At 37.2% G+C, this 14,500-nt stretch overlaps 1 protein-coding gene across 1 annotated transcript in view; it reads right to left on the bottom strand.

Annotated features, from left to right (window-relative positions):
• Nucleotides 1-1,406: 1,406 nt before the first annotated feature.
• NEB (nebulin) overlaps nt 1,407-14,500 on the bottom strand; it is a 253,510-nt gene continuing 240,416 nt past the window's right edge. The window contains exons 144-157 of the mRNA XM_029224606.1: nt 14,173-14,265; nt 12,375-12,467; nt 11,326-11,418; nt 10,686-10,786; nt 9,827-9,953; nt 9,027-9,119; nt 8,647-8,739; nt 8,227-8,319; nt 7,356-7,463; nt 7,067-7,250; nt 6,669-6,761; nt 5,581-5,727; nt 5,180-5,286; nt 1,407-2,136 (exon numbers count right to left, since the gene is read on the bottom strand). Of these exons, the coding sequence (XP_029080439.1) occupies nt 1,963-2,136; nt 5,180-5,286; nt 5,581-5,727; nt 6,669-6,761; nt 7,067-7,250; nt 7,356-7,463; nt 8,227-8,319; nt 8,647-8,739; nt 9,027-9,119; nt 9,827-9,953; nt 10,686-10,786; nt 11,326-11,418; nt 12,375-12,467; nt 14,173-14,265 (1,599 nt within the window). The 3' untranslated portion in view covers nt 1,407-1,962. The remainder of the gene's footprint in view (nt 2,137-5,179; nt 5,287-5,580; nt 5,728-6,668; nt 6,762-7,066; nt 7,251-7,355; nt 7,464-8,226; nt 8,320-8,646; nt 8,740-9,026; nt 9,120-9,826; nt 9,954-10,685; nt 10,787-11,325; nt 11,419-12,374; nt 12,468-14,172; nt 14,266-14,500) is intronic.

Below are 14,500 nucleotides of genomic sequence, written 5' to 3'. Positions count from 1 at the left end.
GTCTTGGGTATTGTAAATAGTGCTGCTGTGAATGTTGGGGTACATGTATCTTTTCTAATGAGAGTTTTCGTCTTTTCCAGATATATGCCCAGGAGTGGGATTGCTGGATCATACGGTAGTTCTATTTTAGTTTTTTGGAACCTCCATACTGTTCTCCATAGTGGCTGCACCAGTTTACATTCCCACCAACATTTCTGCACACCATCTCCAGCATTATTTGCAGGTGATGGCCATTCTGACCAGAGTGAAGTGGTACCTCATTGTAGTTTTGATTTGCATTTCTCTAATAATTAGCAATTTGGAGCGTCTTTTCATTCGCCTGTTGGCCATCTGTATGTCTTTGGAGAAATTTCTGTTTAGATCTTCTGCCCGTTGTTTGATTGGGTGGTTTGGTTTTTTGGTATTGAGTTGGGTGAGCTGTTGGTATATTTTGGAAAGTAACCCCTTGTTGGTTGCATCATTTGCAGATATTCTCTCCCATTCCGAGGTTGTCTTTTCGTTTTGTTCATGGTTTGCTGTGCAAAAGCTTAAAGTTTGATTAGGTCCCATTTGTTTATTTTTGCTTTTATTTCTTTGCCTTAGGAGACTGTAGATCCATACTTTTAAAGTAAGGGGAAAAAAACCCAAAATACTTAGTGATGTTGAAAAATACTGTATTAGTTTCCTATGGCTGCTGTTAACAGCCACAAGCTGAGTGGCTTAAATAACAGAAATTTATTGTTTTGGTTCTGGGGGCTAGAAGTCTGAGATAACTTTGTCAGCAAGTGTTGGTCCCTTCTAAGGGCTGTGAGGAAGGCTGTTCCATCCCTCTCCCCTAGCTTCTGTGGTTTGCTGGCAATTTTTGGCTTTCCTGGCATGTAGAAGCATCACCCCAGTCTCTGCCTTCATTTTCACATGTACTCTTTGCTCTTGAGTCTCAGACACACATTAAGAAGCTTTAGGACAGCAGTATTACTATGGCTCTGAAGTATTGTGGACAGATCTTTTGCTTTTTAGAAAGGATACTGTATAAACTTAAGCACAAGCCATTATTGGTTGGCACTCCACCCTTTGCCCATGCCTTTGCCACAAACTGCCAGCCCACTGGATACACACGGGGAAGATCCCCTTTGGGATCCCACAGATCCCACAGCTATTGGATCCCACAGTTATTTCTAAAGCGTTATAAGCCAAGCCATAAGGAAAGCTTGCTGAATACAAGTATGGATAGAGTTTTGAGAAAGTCTACACTTGTGCATTTTTTTTTTAATTGAAGTATAGTTGATCTACAATGTTGTGTCTGGTGCATTTAATACTTATTTTAAGTTTAATTTTTTTAGTGAAGTCTAGTGTAGGGGGTTTGCTTTTGTTGAAGTTTTTATTTGTAGATCTTTAAAAATAAATAATGCTCATTCCATCAGTGGTGTTTGTTGCAGAATTGCAGATTTTATTAGTTACTAGCTTAACACCAGTTTATATTGACTAGCTGCTTTATAACTTCAGAACTACAGTCAGCAAGGAAAAGGTGAATATCTGCCATTAAAAAAAAATGTGTTTTTAACATGTTTAGAACTCTTGATTTAGAAAAGAAATACTGTTAAAACATTTTCATAATGGAGAAAGATTCTGGGTTGAGGCAACAGTAATATAACAACAATGCAGAAACTTAAACATTTTAAAACCCAAAGGAAAATTTAATAATGGCAATTAAAAGACCTATGGGTTTAATGTTGTCTCAGGTTTTATGTGCAAGTCCAGAAGATAGAAGTCTAGTTTAATAATTGGACAGATTAGTTGTACTAACCTTTGTTTTCCTGGTGAATTATTGGGGTACATATAGAAACAAGGGATGGTACAACCATGAATCATATTGACACAAAAAGCACTACGCAGCTTCAGAACTCGGGGAATAGTGGAGAGTCTAAACAAATGCTGATGGCAAGATCTGTAGGTGCTGTAGACAGATGCAGTGCTTTGAAGTTCCTAAATAGCTTCAACATAGTTGGCTGGGAGCATGCCCGTCCTGCCAGTCCTCTGCACGGTGCCATACATCCAACCTTCATCAACAGTTTGAACGTTTACAATGGCATCCCCATCTTTGAAGGACACCTCATCTGCATCTGCAGCCATATAGTCATACATGGCACGGAAGATTTTCTATCGGCAAAGACAAAAAAGGGAAATATATATTAGATTTGCAGCAATTAACCCGAACACCTAGTTTTAGTTTCCACCAACTTAACTTGCACAAAACAGAATGTGCAACTACCTACCACCAAAACTAAAAGACAACTCACAAACTAGGAGAAAATATTTGCTAATCATATATCTAATAAGGGATCACTATCCAGACTATATAAAAAAAAACTCCTATAATTCAATACTGAAAAGGGACAGGGGCAAAAGATCTGAATTCTCCAAAGACGATAAACCAAGAGCCAATAAGCCCGTGAAAAGATGCTCGACATCGTCAGTCATCAGGAAAATGCAAAACTACAATGAAATACCCCTTCACACACACTGGAATGGTGATAATTGAAAAGATAGTAACAAGTGTTGGGGAGGATATGGGAAAATTTGAATCTTTATAAACCGTTGGTCGGAAAGGAAAATGGTGCAGACACTTTGGAAAACAGTTTTGGAAGTTCTTCCCCTTTTAAGAGTTACCATGTGACCTAGCAGTACTACTCCTAGGTATATACACAAGAGGAATGAACATAAGTCCACATAGTAACTTGTACATCCGTATTCATAACGGCATTATTTGTAAAAGCCAAAAAGTGGAACTAGCCCAAATGCCCATCAACTGATGAATGAATAAAGAAAAGGTATTCCCATACAATTAAATATTTGCTAATAAAAAGGGATGAAGTACTGATACATGATACAACATGGATAACCTCAAAACATTAAGAAGCCAGTCACAGAAGACCACATATTGTGTGATTTCATTTATATGAAATATATCCCAAATAGGCAAATATATACAGAAAGTACATTAGTGGATGTACTAATCTAGTGTTTTGGAGAAAAAAATTTGAAAAATCATAGCAATATTGCATGTTTTTCTTTGGGAATTTGGGAGCATACCAGTAGTAAAAGTTTGGAAAGCTAACCTCCACAATGTTTTTTTTTAAAGAATTGTAGCATGGTGGGAAAGGAAAATGGAGCATTACTAATCAACAGGCATAAAGTTTCAGTTAAGCAAGATGAATAAACCCTAGAGATCTGTTCTAGAGATCTCTAGGGATCTGTACACAACCTTGAATCTATAGTGAACAATAATGCATTATACACTTAAAAATATAAGGGTAGGTTGATCTCGTGTTCTCACAACAATGAAATAAGGTTTTTAAAAACTGTAACAATTTAGAGATAAAAATAAAATTTGATTTGAAAGTGCCCAAATTTTCTTTATAGGAGCAGTCACTGGTTAGTAATTTGGTATGAGACCTACATATTTTTTCCTAGCATTCTGAAATATACACAACATATATTCACATTCAAGGATAGGTTCCCCCCTGCCCCACATAAGTGGAATACTGCTATAAATAGTACTCTGACTTGTTCCTTCCATTTAATATAGCTTGGAAGTCTTTCCATATGAATATAGATTGATCACATTCTTTTTTACTGCTGTAGAGAATTCCATATTTTAGTACTATCGCAAATTATTTAGCCATTTCTATATTTCTGGACATTTAATTGTCACCATGTTTTTGTCACCATGTTTTCATCCACTAACCCTATAGTGTTTGTCTTTGGGCAGATATTTCAAAAGAAAGCTTTTAAAAGTAAAAGTATTTGGTGAAAGGCATGTGCCTTTTAAGTAAGTTTTTTTAGAAAGTTCACTACTGTAATGTTCTAATATACTTTTATTGTTGCATATTTCTGGTTAGTAGTCAAATGGTGAACATGTTTTTTTTGTTGGCCATTTTTAAAAATTTTGCTGTATATTGTCTATTCATATGCTTCCAGGTTTTATTTTGAAGGGAAGGGGGATAATATGTCAATGAACTTTGGATACTTTTTGCGTTTTTAGATATTAATCTTTTTATTGAGTATAATATTTTTTCCCAGTTTGACATTTCTTTTTGCTATAAAAGCATTTAACCTTTTATGGTCAAATCTGTCAGTCTTTTCCTTTACATATCTAGATTTTGGAGTCTGCTGAGGAAGGCTTTCAGCATTTCCATTTGTAAAAGTAGTCTCTATTTTTCTGTAGTATTTTAGTTTTCTTTTTTTTTTTTTCTCTGCTGATTTGTAATTCTTTTAGGGTCCATTTTTGGACTTCATCTATTTTAAAATCTATTCTCATGCTAAATTCATATTTAATTACAATAGATTTATAGCATATTTTGCTCTTATGGTTAAGTCCTTTCCTATTATCATTTTCAAAATTTGCTTATTCTTGCATCTTTACTCTTTCAAATAAATTATAGGATTAATGTATAAAAATTTTTTAAATTTTACTAGGATTTGATTGGAATTGCCTTGAATTTATGGATTTATTTCTGGAGAAATGACTTCAAGATTCCCTTCCTGAACTATAATGGGTCTCAATACTTACTTAAGTCTTATGTCCTTTAGTAAAGATAGTTTTCTACATACAAATATTGTTCATTTCAATCCTAAAGAATTATGTTTTTGTAATACTATGAATGAGATCCAGGGTTTTAAACTAGTCCTGGTGAATTGTGAACATGATTTGACTTATTTCTTCAATGTATATTAATAGGGGATATCTAAGATATGACCAGATTACATGTGTGACATGTGCATACACATATATTTGGGTTGGCCAAGAAGTTCGTTCGGGTTTTTCTGTAAGATGATGGGGAAAAATCCGAACGAGCTCTTTGGCCAGCCCAATATATTCTGGAAGAATGATTCCAAGCCACAGATGTTTTGCGTTAAGACAGTGGGTGGGTCTAATGAGACCAAAATGATGACTTTGCTTTAGGCTTTTTTTGTTTGTTTGGTGTGTTTGTTTTCAATCACCGAGTAATGCTTTTTAATTAATGTGAGTTGCTAATGAAGGTTTTCTGATAATTTATTACTGTTAGCATGAGATGTGTAGTAAAAGAGCATTATGTAAAATAGAAGATTCGGTTAATAAAAAAAAAAGACCAGAATACCTATAATCATTATTGCACATATCAAAAAGTGAGAATGACTTCAGTAAGTTACTGTTACTTACTCCAGCAGTAGATGGATGAGATGGGATGGAGGATACCGTTGTCTGCTGGGTAGCAACTGAAGATGATCGTTGCTGTGGGAGCTCTGTGGTTTTTGCATGTTTGTAAGCTGAAAAGGGAGAAAATGGTTTATTAGGAGAAAACATGACTAGACCTCATTTAATCTGTGATTAGCAACTGAGCTAATCTTTTCCCCTAATTTAAAAAGAATGATTTCCAAGATTGGAGGAATGAAAATGAAATAGCTAACTGCGTGTACCTCTCCACAATTCTAGTCCTCTCATTAGAAGAAAGGATCCAGATGTTTTTTGTTGTGTTTTTTCTCAAAGCATCTCTTAACAGTAACCTCCAGGGAGCTAGCTGGTTGGCCGTGGCTGTCAAGGTCAGGGCCATCCACGTGTACCTGGTGAGGTTGCAGAGAAGAAGACGCCCCCGTCGCTGTAGGTGGAGAGGTGGGCACCTTCTGAATGCTCGGACTTCTCCTCGCCGCCACTGACGCTCAGCGCGCTGGCAGATCGAGACTGCTCCCGGCTCCGGCGCTGAGCTTGTGCTGGGGAGGTAAGATCCATTGGAGAGGGAGCAGAGGTGAAACTTTTTATAGCAGCAATGCCTAACGGTAATTGACTCTCAGTTGGCTTTTGTTTGTTGTCATGCATGCAGGGTTTTAAGTAGATTTCTGTGGATTAAACCCTCAAAAACTCTTATGATACATTTTCCAGATGACAGTTTAATCACCCAAGGTCCCCTATCCGTTAAGTGGTACAGCCAGGCTTCCAATCCCAGAGTCTGTCCTTGACTACTACTCCATCCCTCTATCCTGCTCATTTTCCGGGCTCACTAAAATGAACAGATAGTAATGTGCACAAATTCCACCTTTCAACTTCTACAGAACGTGCCCCCTAACTTCCAAATTTATTTAGATACACTTTCTCTGTGTTTCCGCAATCTGTGTGCAGACCTTTAAAATTGTACATGTCAGGGTGTAACCACTGATTTACTGGTCTCTCTTCATCAGTGGACTAGAGTATAAATCCTTTGAGACTTATAGGCACTACATATTGTTTTACTTTTAACATGAATAGAAGGCATAAAGGTATGTGGCCTGTTTCGTTGAGTGGCTAATCTTCCTTGACATAAGAGAGTTCAGAAAGTTGTTAAAGGGCAAATCCATTCTCTTCCCTTTGCTTATGTATTTTTTTTTTCCATTATTTCTCCAACAGAAAGATGTACTACCTTTTTTTCTTTAGGAAAAAAAAAATGATAATGGGGACTGAAGGAGACTTACCCTTAGGCAGTGAAACAATCTTTCCTAACTTGAACTTGTCTAGAAAATGAGCTTGGCCCACTAGTCAAGGAGGTGTTCTTATGCTGAATGGGTGACTCAGGAAATTGAAAGCCCTGGAGGAGACGAACTTCTGAGCCTAAAAGCCACTGGCACTAGCCCACTAAATGGTGATGTTTACGTCGTAAGCCTTTTGTGGCATCACATACCATTAATCATGTGTAAGCTTCGGGACTGAATGTTGTCTTCTGCTGGATCATAGTCAAAAACTGAGCCAGGATTTGTACGCCAGACACGTAAACCTGAAAGTGAGATTCAGGATCAGCACAGATGTTCTTGGATGCTTGTGATAGCTTGGAGACCAAGGCATGAACCTAAACAACCACAGGCAGATTGAATAACACTCATTGAGCTTAGTTCTAGGAGGGGAACAAAGCATAAAGTAGATTTCAGCTTTGCAAACAGTGAAATGATAGGGGTTTTCTTTCACATCTAATGAAAACACAGATTGAGGTCCTCTGGCCTTTGCTTTGCTCTAGATAATGTCACTTGTGTTCTTCTACCTTCCTTAACTTAACGTTGATTTTTCTCCCCAGGCTCCAATTACCTGTAATAGTTTCCTGATCCTGGTCATTCCGTTTTTGTTCCATTTCTACCACTTTTCTCTGAATACCTCGGTAGTTAATGTCACTGAAGTCCTGTGTGTTCTTCTTTACTCGTTCAGTGATGGGGTCTGTCACCACTGGTGTGAAGCAACCCTTGTGTTTCTCGAAGTCTTCATGGTATTTCACCTGAAATTTCACGAGTTCACTTGGTGAAAATAGGATGGTGTGATCATTTCCTTTTTTACATGTTCCAACAGGCCGTCCACCCAATCTGAGGAATTCCTCACTCACCGTTGAGATGTGGCGTTGGGTCTCCCTCACCCGTCTCATCTCTGGCGTGTCCAAGACATAGGCAGCTTTGCCTTGTATTTGTTTCCGAAAGCTATCAGAATAAAGCACCTGACAGAGGAGAGACCATGAATGAGGACAGATTGTGGTACCATCCTAATTCTGAAGCCTCAAAACCTTTCCAACAGATGGAGGTGAAAGAAACTGGGGAGGGAAGCTTGAGTCACCTGAAAAGCCCCAGCTAGCCCGTGGCTGACAGAGGAACAGTTAGCATGAGGGTGGACAGGCAGGGCTTGAATGAGACAAAGGATTTCTTTTGAGTTTGAGGAGACAGGGCAAAGTATAATTTTGAAAGGAAGGGGAAAAAGTGCTCTTGAATTTGCTGGGAATTGTAGCACCAGCACATTGGATGATATTTGGAGCTAAACGTGATACTGACGTTTGAAAGAACTATCCTTTAAGACAAGTGATCATTTTTTGAAGGATTATGTCCAGATTTCATAAACCAATATGCTAATACAGAAATCAAAGTCTCAGAAATGAAAAACCCAAAATATCAAAGTCAGAGAAGGCTTCCATTTCAGAGTATTACCTGTTTCATAAGGTATCTTAAATAAGTATTGCTGAAGATTGAGGATGTTAGGAAGTCAATTTGTTACACTTAGTTACATAAGACTACCTCAGAGTAAAGTAAAACGGAAGAGGAAACACTGGCAATTAACTTGTTATGTCTTAGTACAGTCATTTGGAATTTAAAAGCACAGTTATGTTAATTTTAGTGTGAATTTTCAGTTGAATAAAAACACTTTTTTATGATGTTAAAATGTTATTTTCCAAGTTGTTGCACTACTCCTTCTTTAGTCCTAGAAAATACCGAGCTAATGTTTTCTTGGTTGCGCTTAGCTCTCTCCATCTCTGGAGTGACCGGTGTCGGAGTTGCTTTTCTCATATTCTCTTTGTACAATACCTAGAGGGGCCAAGAGAGCATCCAGATATCAGAGAGCAGAAACCCAGTTCTGAAAACCATCATCGAGCTGTTGTTATGGCTCAGTTATGTCACACTCTATAAAAACACCTCAAGAAGAGAAAGCCATTAAAGTGTTATTGTAGAAAGCAAAAAGTGACGAAAAAAGTAAATCAGGTGAGCCGGTGGGGTTGGTATGTCATTTTTAAGTAGGTAAAGAAGAATTTTAAAAGATAAAAGTTTTGGGGAAACTGAGATAAGTTAGTGGTATAACCATGTTTGCCAGACTTGTTAAAAGTGTCACCATTTCTTTTTTCCTCTCTCAAATACCGAGCTAAAGTTTTCTTGATTGCGTTTGACTCGTTCCATCTCGGGAGTAAAGAGTGCGGGGGTGGCTTTCCCCAGGTTCTCTTTGTATAACACCTGTGAGATACAAAGGTGGACCTGAAAGTCACTAGGAGGCAGTATTCAGGCTATTCAATATAATGCAATTTGGGGGAGAAAACTCCAGGTTTAATCTATTTCTATTAGTACAACTCTAGAAGAAAGCTTAAAAAACAGTTAATGGCAACAGTAAATGTATATCATTTAGGGGAGATTGTAAAAAGCTGGCGTCTTGTTTGTTTTAACCTGAGATGGAGTTAGGAGCAGGTCAAACGGCAGGGGTTACTTTGCAAAATTAAAAGCACTTTCATTTCTCAAGACAATACCGAGCTAATGTTCTCTTGATTGCGTTTGACTCTCTGCATCTCTGGAGTGACAAGGGTTGGGGTGCCTTTCCCCACATTTTCTTTGTACAAAACCTATATGAGTCCAATGGATCCAAAAAGCCAAAAAGAAAAAAAGAATTGCAGTTACCAAAAGATTAAACAGAACAGATCATTTGTTAGGAGGCTCAGGGTGCTAAACCATTTGGGCAATAAGGTTAGATGGAAAGAAATACATTTCCAAAACAAGTTGATGTAGTTACAGCAAGACACATTTCTAGGTTAGGACCCTGCCCTGAAATCCTTACAGCCTGCAAGACAGAACTGCAGTTTTTGTGCCTAGTTCTGGGATGTGGGGCAGGGATGGGAAACTGCCTTCACTCTCCCACTGATCTATGCATGTCAAGCTCCTGACAGGTCATCTCACAGGACTTAGGGGCATGCGCTTGAATAACACAGAAGGTGGAGGCTGCTCCCTAAATAGCATAGGGAGACTGGACCCTTTTGCCACACTTGAACTCACATAGACACATCAGGAAAATGTATCCTTGCTATCATCTGTGCTCTGCCTCTTGCTTTAGTTCAGTACATCATCATACGTAGTAAGGAAAAATGTTTTCAGCAATTAGATCACTATCATGGTAAGTCAATAGGAAACATTGTGATAAATTCCCAGCCTCGCTGTCACCTCAGTGTCATTCTTGGGGTCACAGGAGTTTCGGGATATGGCATTCAAGAGGAAGAATTCTGTCAAAGAAGTGGTTCTCAAAGCTGAAGTCCCTGGATAGCAAGGTCAGCATCACCTGAGACCCTGCTGGAAATGCAAACTTTCTGGCCCACGCCAGATCTACAGAATGAGAGACCGTGGGCTTCCCGGTGATTCTAATGCACACTAGTCTCAGGAGTCCTGCGTTCCAGTATCCGAGGAACCTGCAGACAGTGTAGATGCGGAGGGCCGCTGGCGCTTCACTGCGTACGCTAATGTCCCCACACAAACCCCAATGCCCCAGCAGTCTATAAACGTATAAAATATCACAGAGCGCAGGCTTACAGAAAACGGCTTAATTTACTAAAATTAGCAGCTGAAGACCATGATAAATACAGAAGAACAAAGAGAACTAAAATTGGTAAAACAAAAAACAGTTCGAGTGACACTTTCATTTTTAAGTAAATTGACATTCATTTGCCAAAACCACTACTGGATCTTAAATTTATGTCGTTATCCCTGAAGGAGAGGATTAGGGGTTATTTTTCCCCAAGGTCTCTTTGTCCAAATCCGGCAGGGTAAATTAGAACCTAAAGTCAGGTGCAAAAACACAACAAAATCACAACTCCACTGTCTAGAAAGAGCCCTGTCCACACCTACTACGCCACTCCCCAAATTTCACAAGTACATAAAACAAAGAGACCTTAGGGGTAATGGATAGAGTGTAAGTTTAGGGAGAGAGGAGCAAAAGGATGATTTATTACTTTCTGATATTAGAACTTTAAAATATGGATTAAAGCAACCTTGTTATTACGGAGTTAAGTCTAGGAGTAGCTCTAAAGGGAAGAAGGATAAATGTGATTAAGAAATTCACAAAATTTCAGTTGTCTTTAAAAAGTAGGATTAATATGTATTATTTTAAATCATTAAAGAAGTAGTTTCTTTTTTTTCCTTGCCAAAGTACCGAGCTAATATTTTCTTGATTGTGTTTGACTCTCTCCATCTCTGGAGTGACAGGTAAAGGGGTTCCCTTGCCCATGTTTTCTTTGTATAACACCTGTGTGATGAGAAAGCATCCAGAAAAACAACCATAAGTAACATTTCATTTGTTGTGAGATTTTAAGGGTCAGTTCAACTTCCTTGTTATCAAATGACACAGTAGTCCGAGGAGCCAGGAGTTATGTGCTAACAAGATGCCACAAAAAAATTTAATGATAGCCACTTTTGAGATTAGCAAACTGACACTATCTGGGGTAGCAGGGCCCTTAGTTGCTGGGGAAAGACTGGAGTTATCCTCCCAAACAGTCACGTGGGGATTTGAGATTGTTAGAACTTGGTTGTGTTGTTATCCAAGCAAACTAAAAGAAAAAAGGTTTCAAAAAACATTTTTTTAAATGCCAGATATAACAGAAATCAGAATTAACTTGAAAAAAAAATCCATAGTAGTACCACAGAAATGTGAAAGTATGTCCTTTTGCTAAGTGAGGTATGTTAGAAGCAAAGGAAGGGAAGTGGATTTAAAAGAAGAATAAATGTTAAGAATCAACTTAATTATGAGATTAAATGGCATCTATTTTCCCTTTTTTCCCAAAATACCGAGCTAAGGTTCTCTTGATTGAGTTTGACTCTCTGCATCTCTGGAGTGATGGAGATTGGGATTCCTGTGCCCAGGTTTTCTTTGTATAGCACCTGTGTGATAGGAAAGCATCCAGAACAAAAAGAGCAATCAGCCACTCTCCCCTTCTTGCAGAGCAGCTGGGAGTAGGACAAGGAGGAAGAGAACCAGTTAGAGGAAGGGAAATACCAGAAGCTTCTAGAGCCAACCTGTAGGAGCCTAAAGACGTCCTTAAAAGCAAGGGAATGCAGGAAGGAGCAGGGAAACTAAGAAATTTGAAAGAATTTTACTGTTTTGAACTAGTCTCTGCATCACTGAGCAAAGGAGAGCACCATGGAAGGGAACGATGAGCTGCGCCCCCCAGCTTGTTATGAGGTTGGGGAAAAAAAGGGCAGAGGCAGAAGGAGAACCAAGGAAGTTATTTTGATTTGGAAATGTTATTAATAAACCACATAAGGATATTTAGGTTTAATAAACACTGCATATATGAAGATGCATACACACAAGTCTTCTTTTGTTGATTTTCAAAAGAAGTCAAGGTATTTAATTTTTAGTTTAGGTGAACATATTGGGAAGAATTAATTATATTTAAATGGAGAACAGTGACAAAATGCTAAAAAAAAAAATAACCTGAAAATATCTATACAAATACCAGTAGAGACCAAGAAGGTTAGAATAGGAAATGAAGCCAACAGTTTACATTTATTTGCAGAATAAATTTTTGTAAGCTTTACGTTCAAATGAAAGTTGCCAAAGCAGGATAATGTGGGTGCCTAGAGACTGGGAATGCTATGTTTTTAAACATATTGGAATATCATATTGAACATTTTTTAAGTGATGTTAATGTTCAACCAAAATGGGGAAATGGATTCATGGGAAATGGCGGCATTAAGTTGCAAACAAGACACAAGACGTGTCAAAGTTTTTACTGGGATAAGTTGATTAGGTTTTAAAATATAGCCATTAATCTTTTTAAAAAATGGTTTAAAATTAGTTAAAGGGTTTTTTTGTTTGTTTGCTTTTTAAATACCGAACTAAAGTTTTCTTGATTGTGTTTGACTCTCTCCATCTCTGGAGTGATGGGAACTGGAATCCCTTTCCCGATGTTTTCTTTATACAACACCTGTACGATACAAGAAAGCATCCAGAAAAAAAAAGAGCAGTGAAAAACAGCCCTTTCATCTATCGTGTAAGGAACGTACTATGAAACACAGACGTCAAACAGGAAAGACAAATTCACCAAGTCAGTCTGTTTTTTCAAGCACAGATCTGGATGAAAACATGCTCCATATTTCCTTGGCTAAAGTGCTGGTGTATTTGATGTTCAACTTTTAAGCTAACTCATATATTAAATGTTGGTTTTCTGTGTTAGGAATTAAGAAAAAAAATTAATTTCATAAAATTACTAAAATACTTAGTGTACAATAGAAAGGTTATTTTTTAATTAGATGGGCAAATATTTATTTTCCCTACACAGAACATCTGTTTTACAGAATAACAGATATTTTAAACCCTAGGTCAAATCTATACAATATAGGAAATTGGTCTTTCTTGGGTAAATTCAAGTTATAGAGGTGGTCAAGTCTAAATACATAGCACTGTTTATCTTCCATAGAATCTTAAAGGCTCTATGCACCACTGGATAAAAATTGCCTAAATGCAACCTATGTAAAAATTAACACAAATGGTTACTTAAAAGAAAGAAATTGTCCAGGATCATCAGGATCATTAATATCTCAAATAGATAGGAACAATAATATACTTACTGTAATACAGAAGAAAATGATTTTTAAATAGTTTTGAAAATTAATGTAAACCTTTCCAAAAGAAGGAATAATAATATATACCTATAGGGAAAACAGTGAATATAACATTCCGAAAATAATATCAATTTATACCGAAAATTTAATAAAATCAAAAGGTTGTTAGTGAATAGTAATTAAAAACAAAAAAGCAAAACAAAACAAAAAGACAGTGGGACCAAAGAAAGTTACTTAATTGTGTGAAAGAATCAAACTTTCAGAAAATATTGAAATGGAGAATTAAAAAACATTTTGGATCAAAACTCGCCCTACCTACCTGCCCACCCCCCCAAAAAAAAAATCCAGCTAAATTTTCCTAATGACATTTGATTCTCCATCTCAGGCATAAGTAAATCTAAGATCCTTATATAAAAGTTTCACAGACTATTGAGTAGTATAGAGTTTTTTAGCAACAAAAATATTAATAAAAGAGAAAATAACATTAAATATAGACTCACGATCTAATTTGTATATTTTTTAAAAGATCAGAAGATCTGGATTTCAATTCATGGAATGGCTTGTTTAGAACAAGTATCAAGATAAGATTGCTTTGGGTTCCAATACTGAGTGATTTTCTTTCTTGGTGCTCTGTTTATCCAGATAGGATCTATGTTAAGCTAAACCTTGTCCCTAGCAAAGGCCACTATTTCTACACATGGCCTCAAGTCCTGTGTCTTTCCTTTCAATACTAACGCAGCTACATCAAATAAAAATATTCCCAAGTAAATAAAGCTATAGTGTTTGGGGGTTTTGGACATCAATTAACTTCAAAAGTCCCATAAAACGTGAAAAGGGAAGGAAAAGAATCAATGAAACATTTTAAGGGACTATTATAGGAAGTATAAAATGTTAGAATCAAATGGTGAGTAAAAGATCTGGAAAACAGAAAAATTTAGTTGATGAGTTTTTTTTTTTAGAAAAATGTGTTAAACTGATTATTTTAAAGGGACTAACAGAAGTTTTGTTTTATACAACGGTATTATCATTTTTTTTTAATGCGAGTTAAAAGAGCTTTCTCCCAAGTACCGAGCTAAAGTTCTCCTGGTTGTGCTTGACCCGCTCCATCTCGGGAGTGACTGGGAGGGGAGTCCCCTTGCTCAAGTTCTCTTTGTACAGAATCTGTGTGCACAAAATCAACAATCAAATCAGCCTGGACCCATTGTTTAGGAAGACTTAGCTTTTAAAATAGGTTCTAAAAGTATTTTTGCTTGTTTGTTTTCATAATGACATAAATTGGCCTAAATAACTTTAAGAAATAGAACAAGTACAGATCACCTTTGGCCGTTTCATCACATACAGTATGAGGTCTGTCAGTAAGAGGCATTCATAGCGACCGAGCTGCCAGGCTGCAGGA

The sequence above is a fragment of the Monodon monoceros genome, unplaced genomic scaffold (genome assembly GCF_005190385.1).
Source record: "Monodon monoceros isolate NGI ecotype Baffin Bay Population unplaced genomic scaffold, NGI_Narwhal_1 Super_Scaffold_16, whole genome shotgun sequence".
In the NCBI taxonomy this organism is placed as follows: Eukaryota; Metazoa; Chordata; class Mammalia; order Artiodactyla; family Monodontidae; genus Monodon; species Monodon monoceros.
This window is presented reverse-complemented; position numbering and strand designations above follow the sequence as displayed.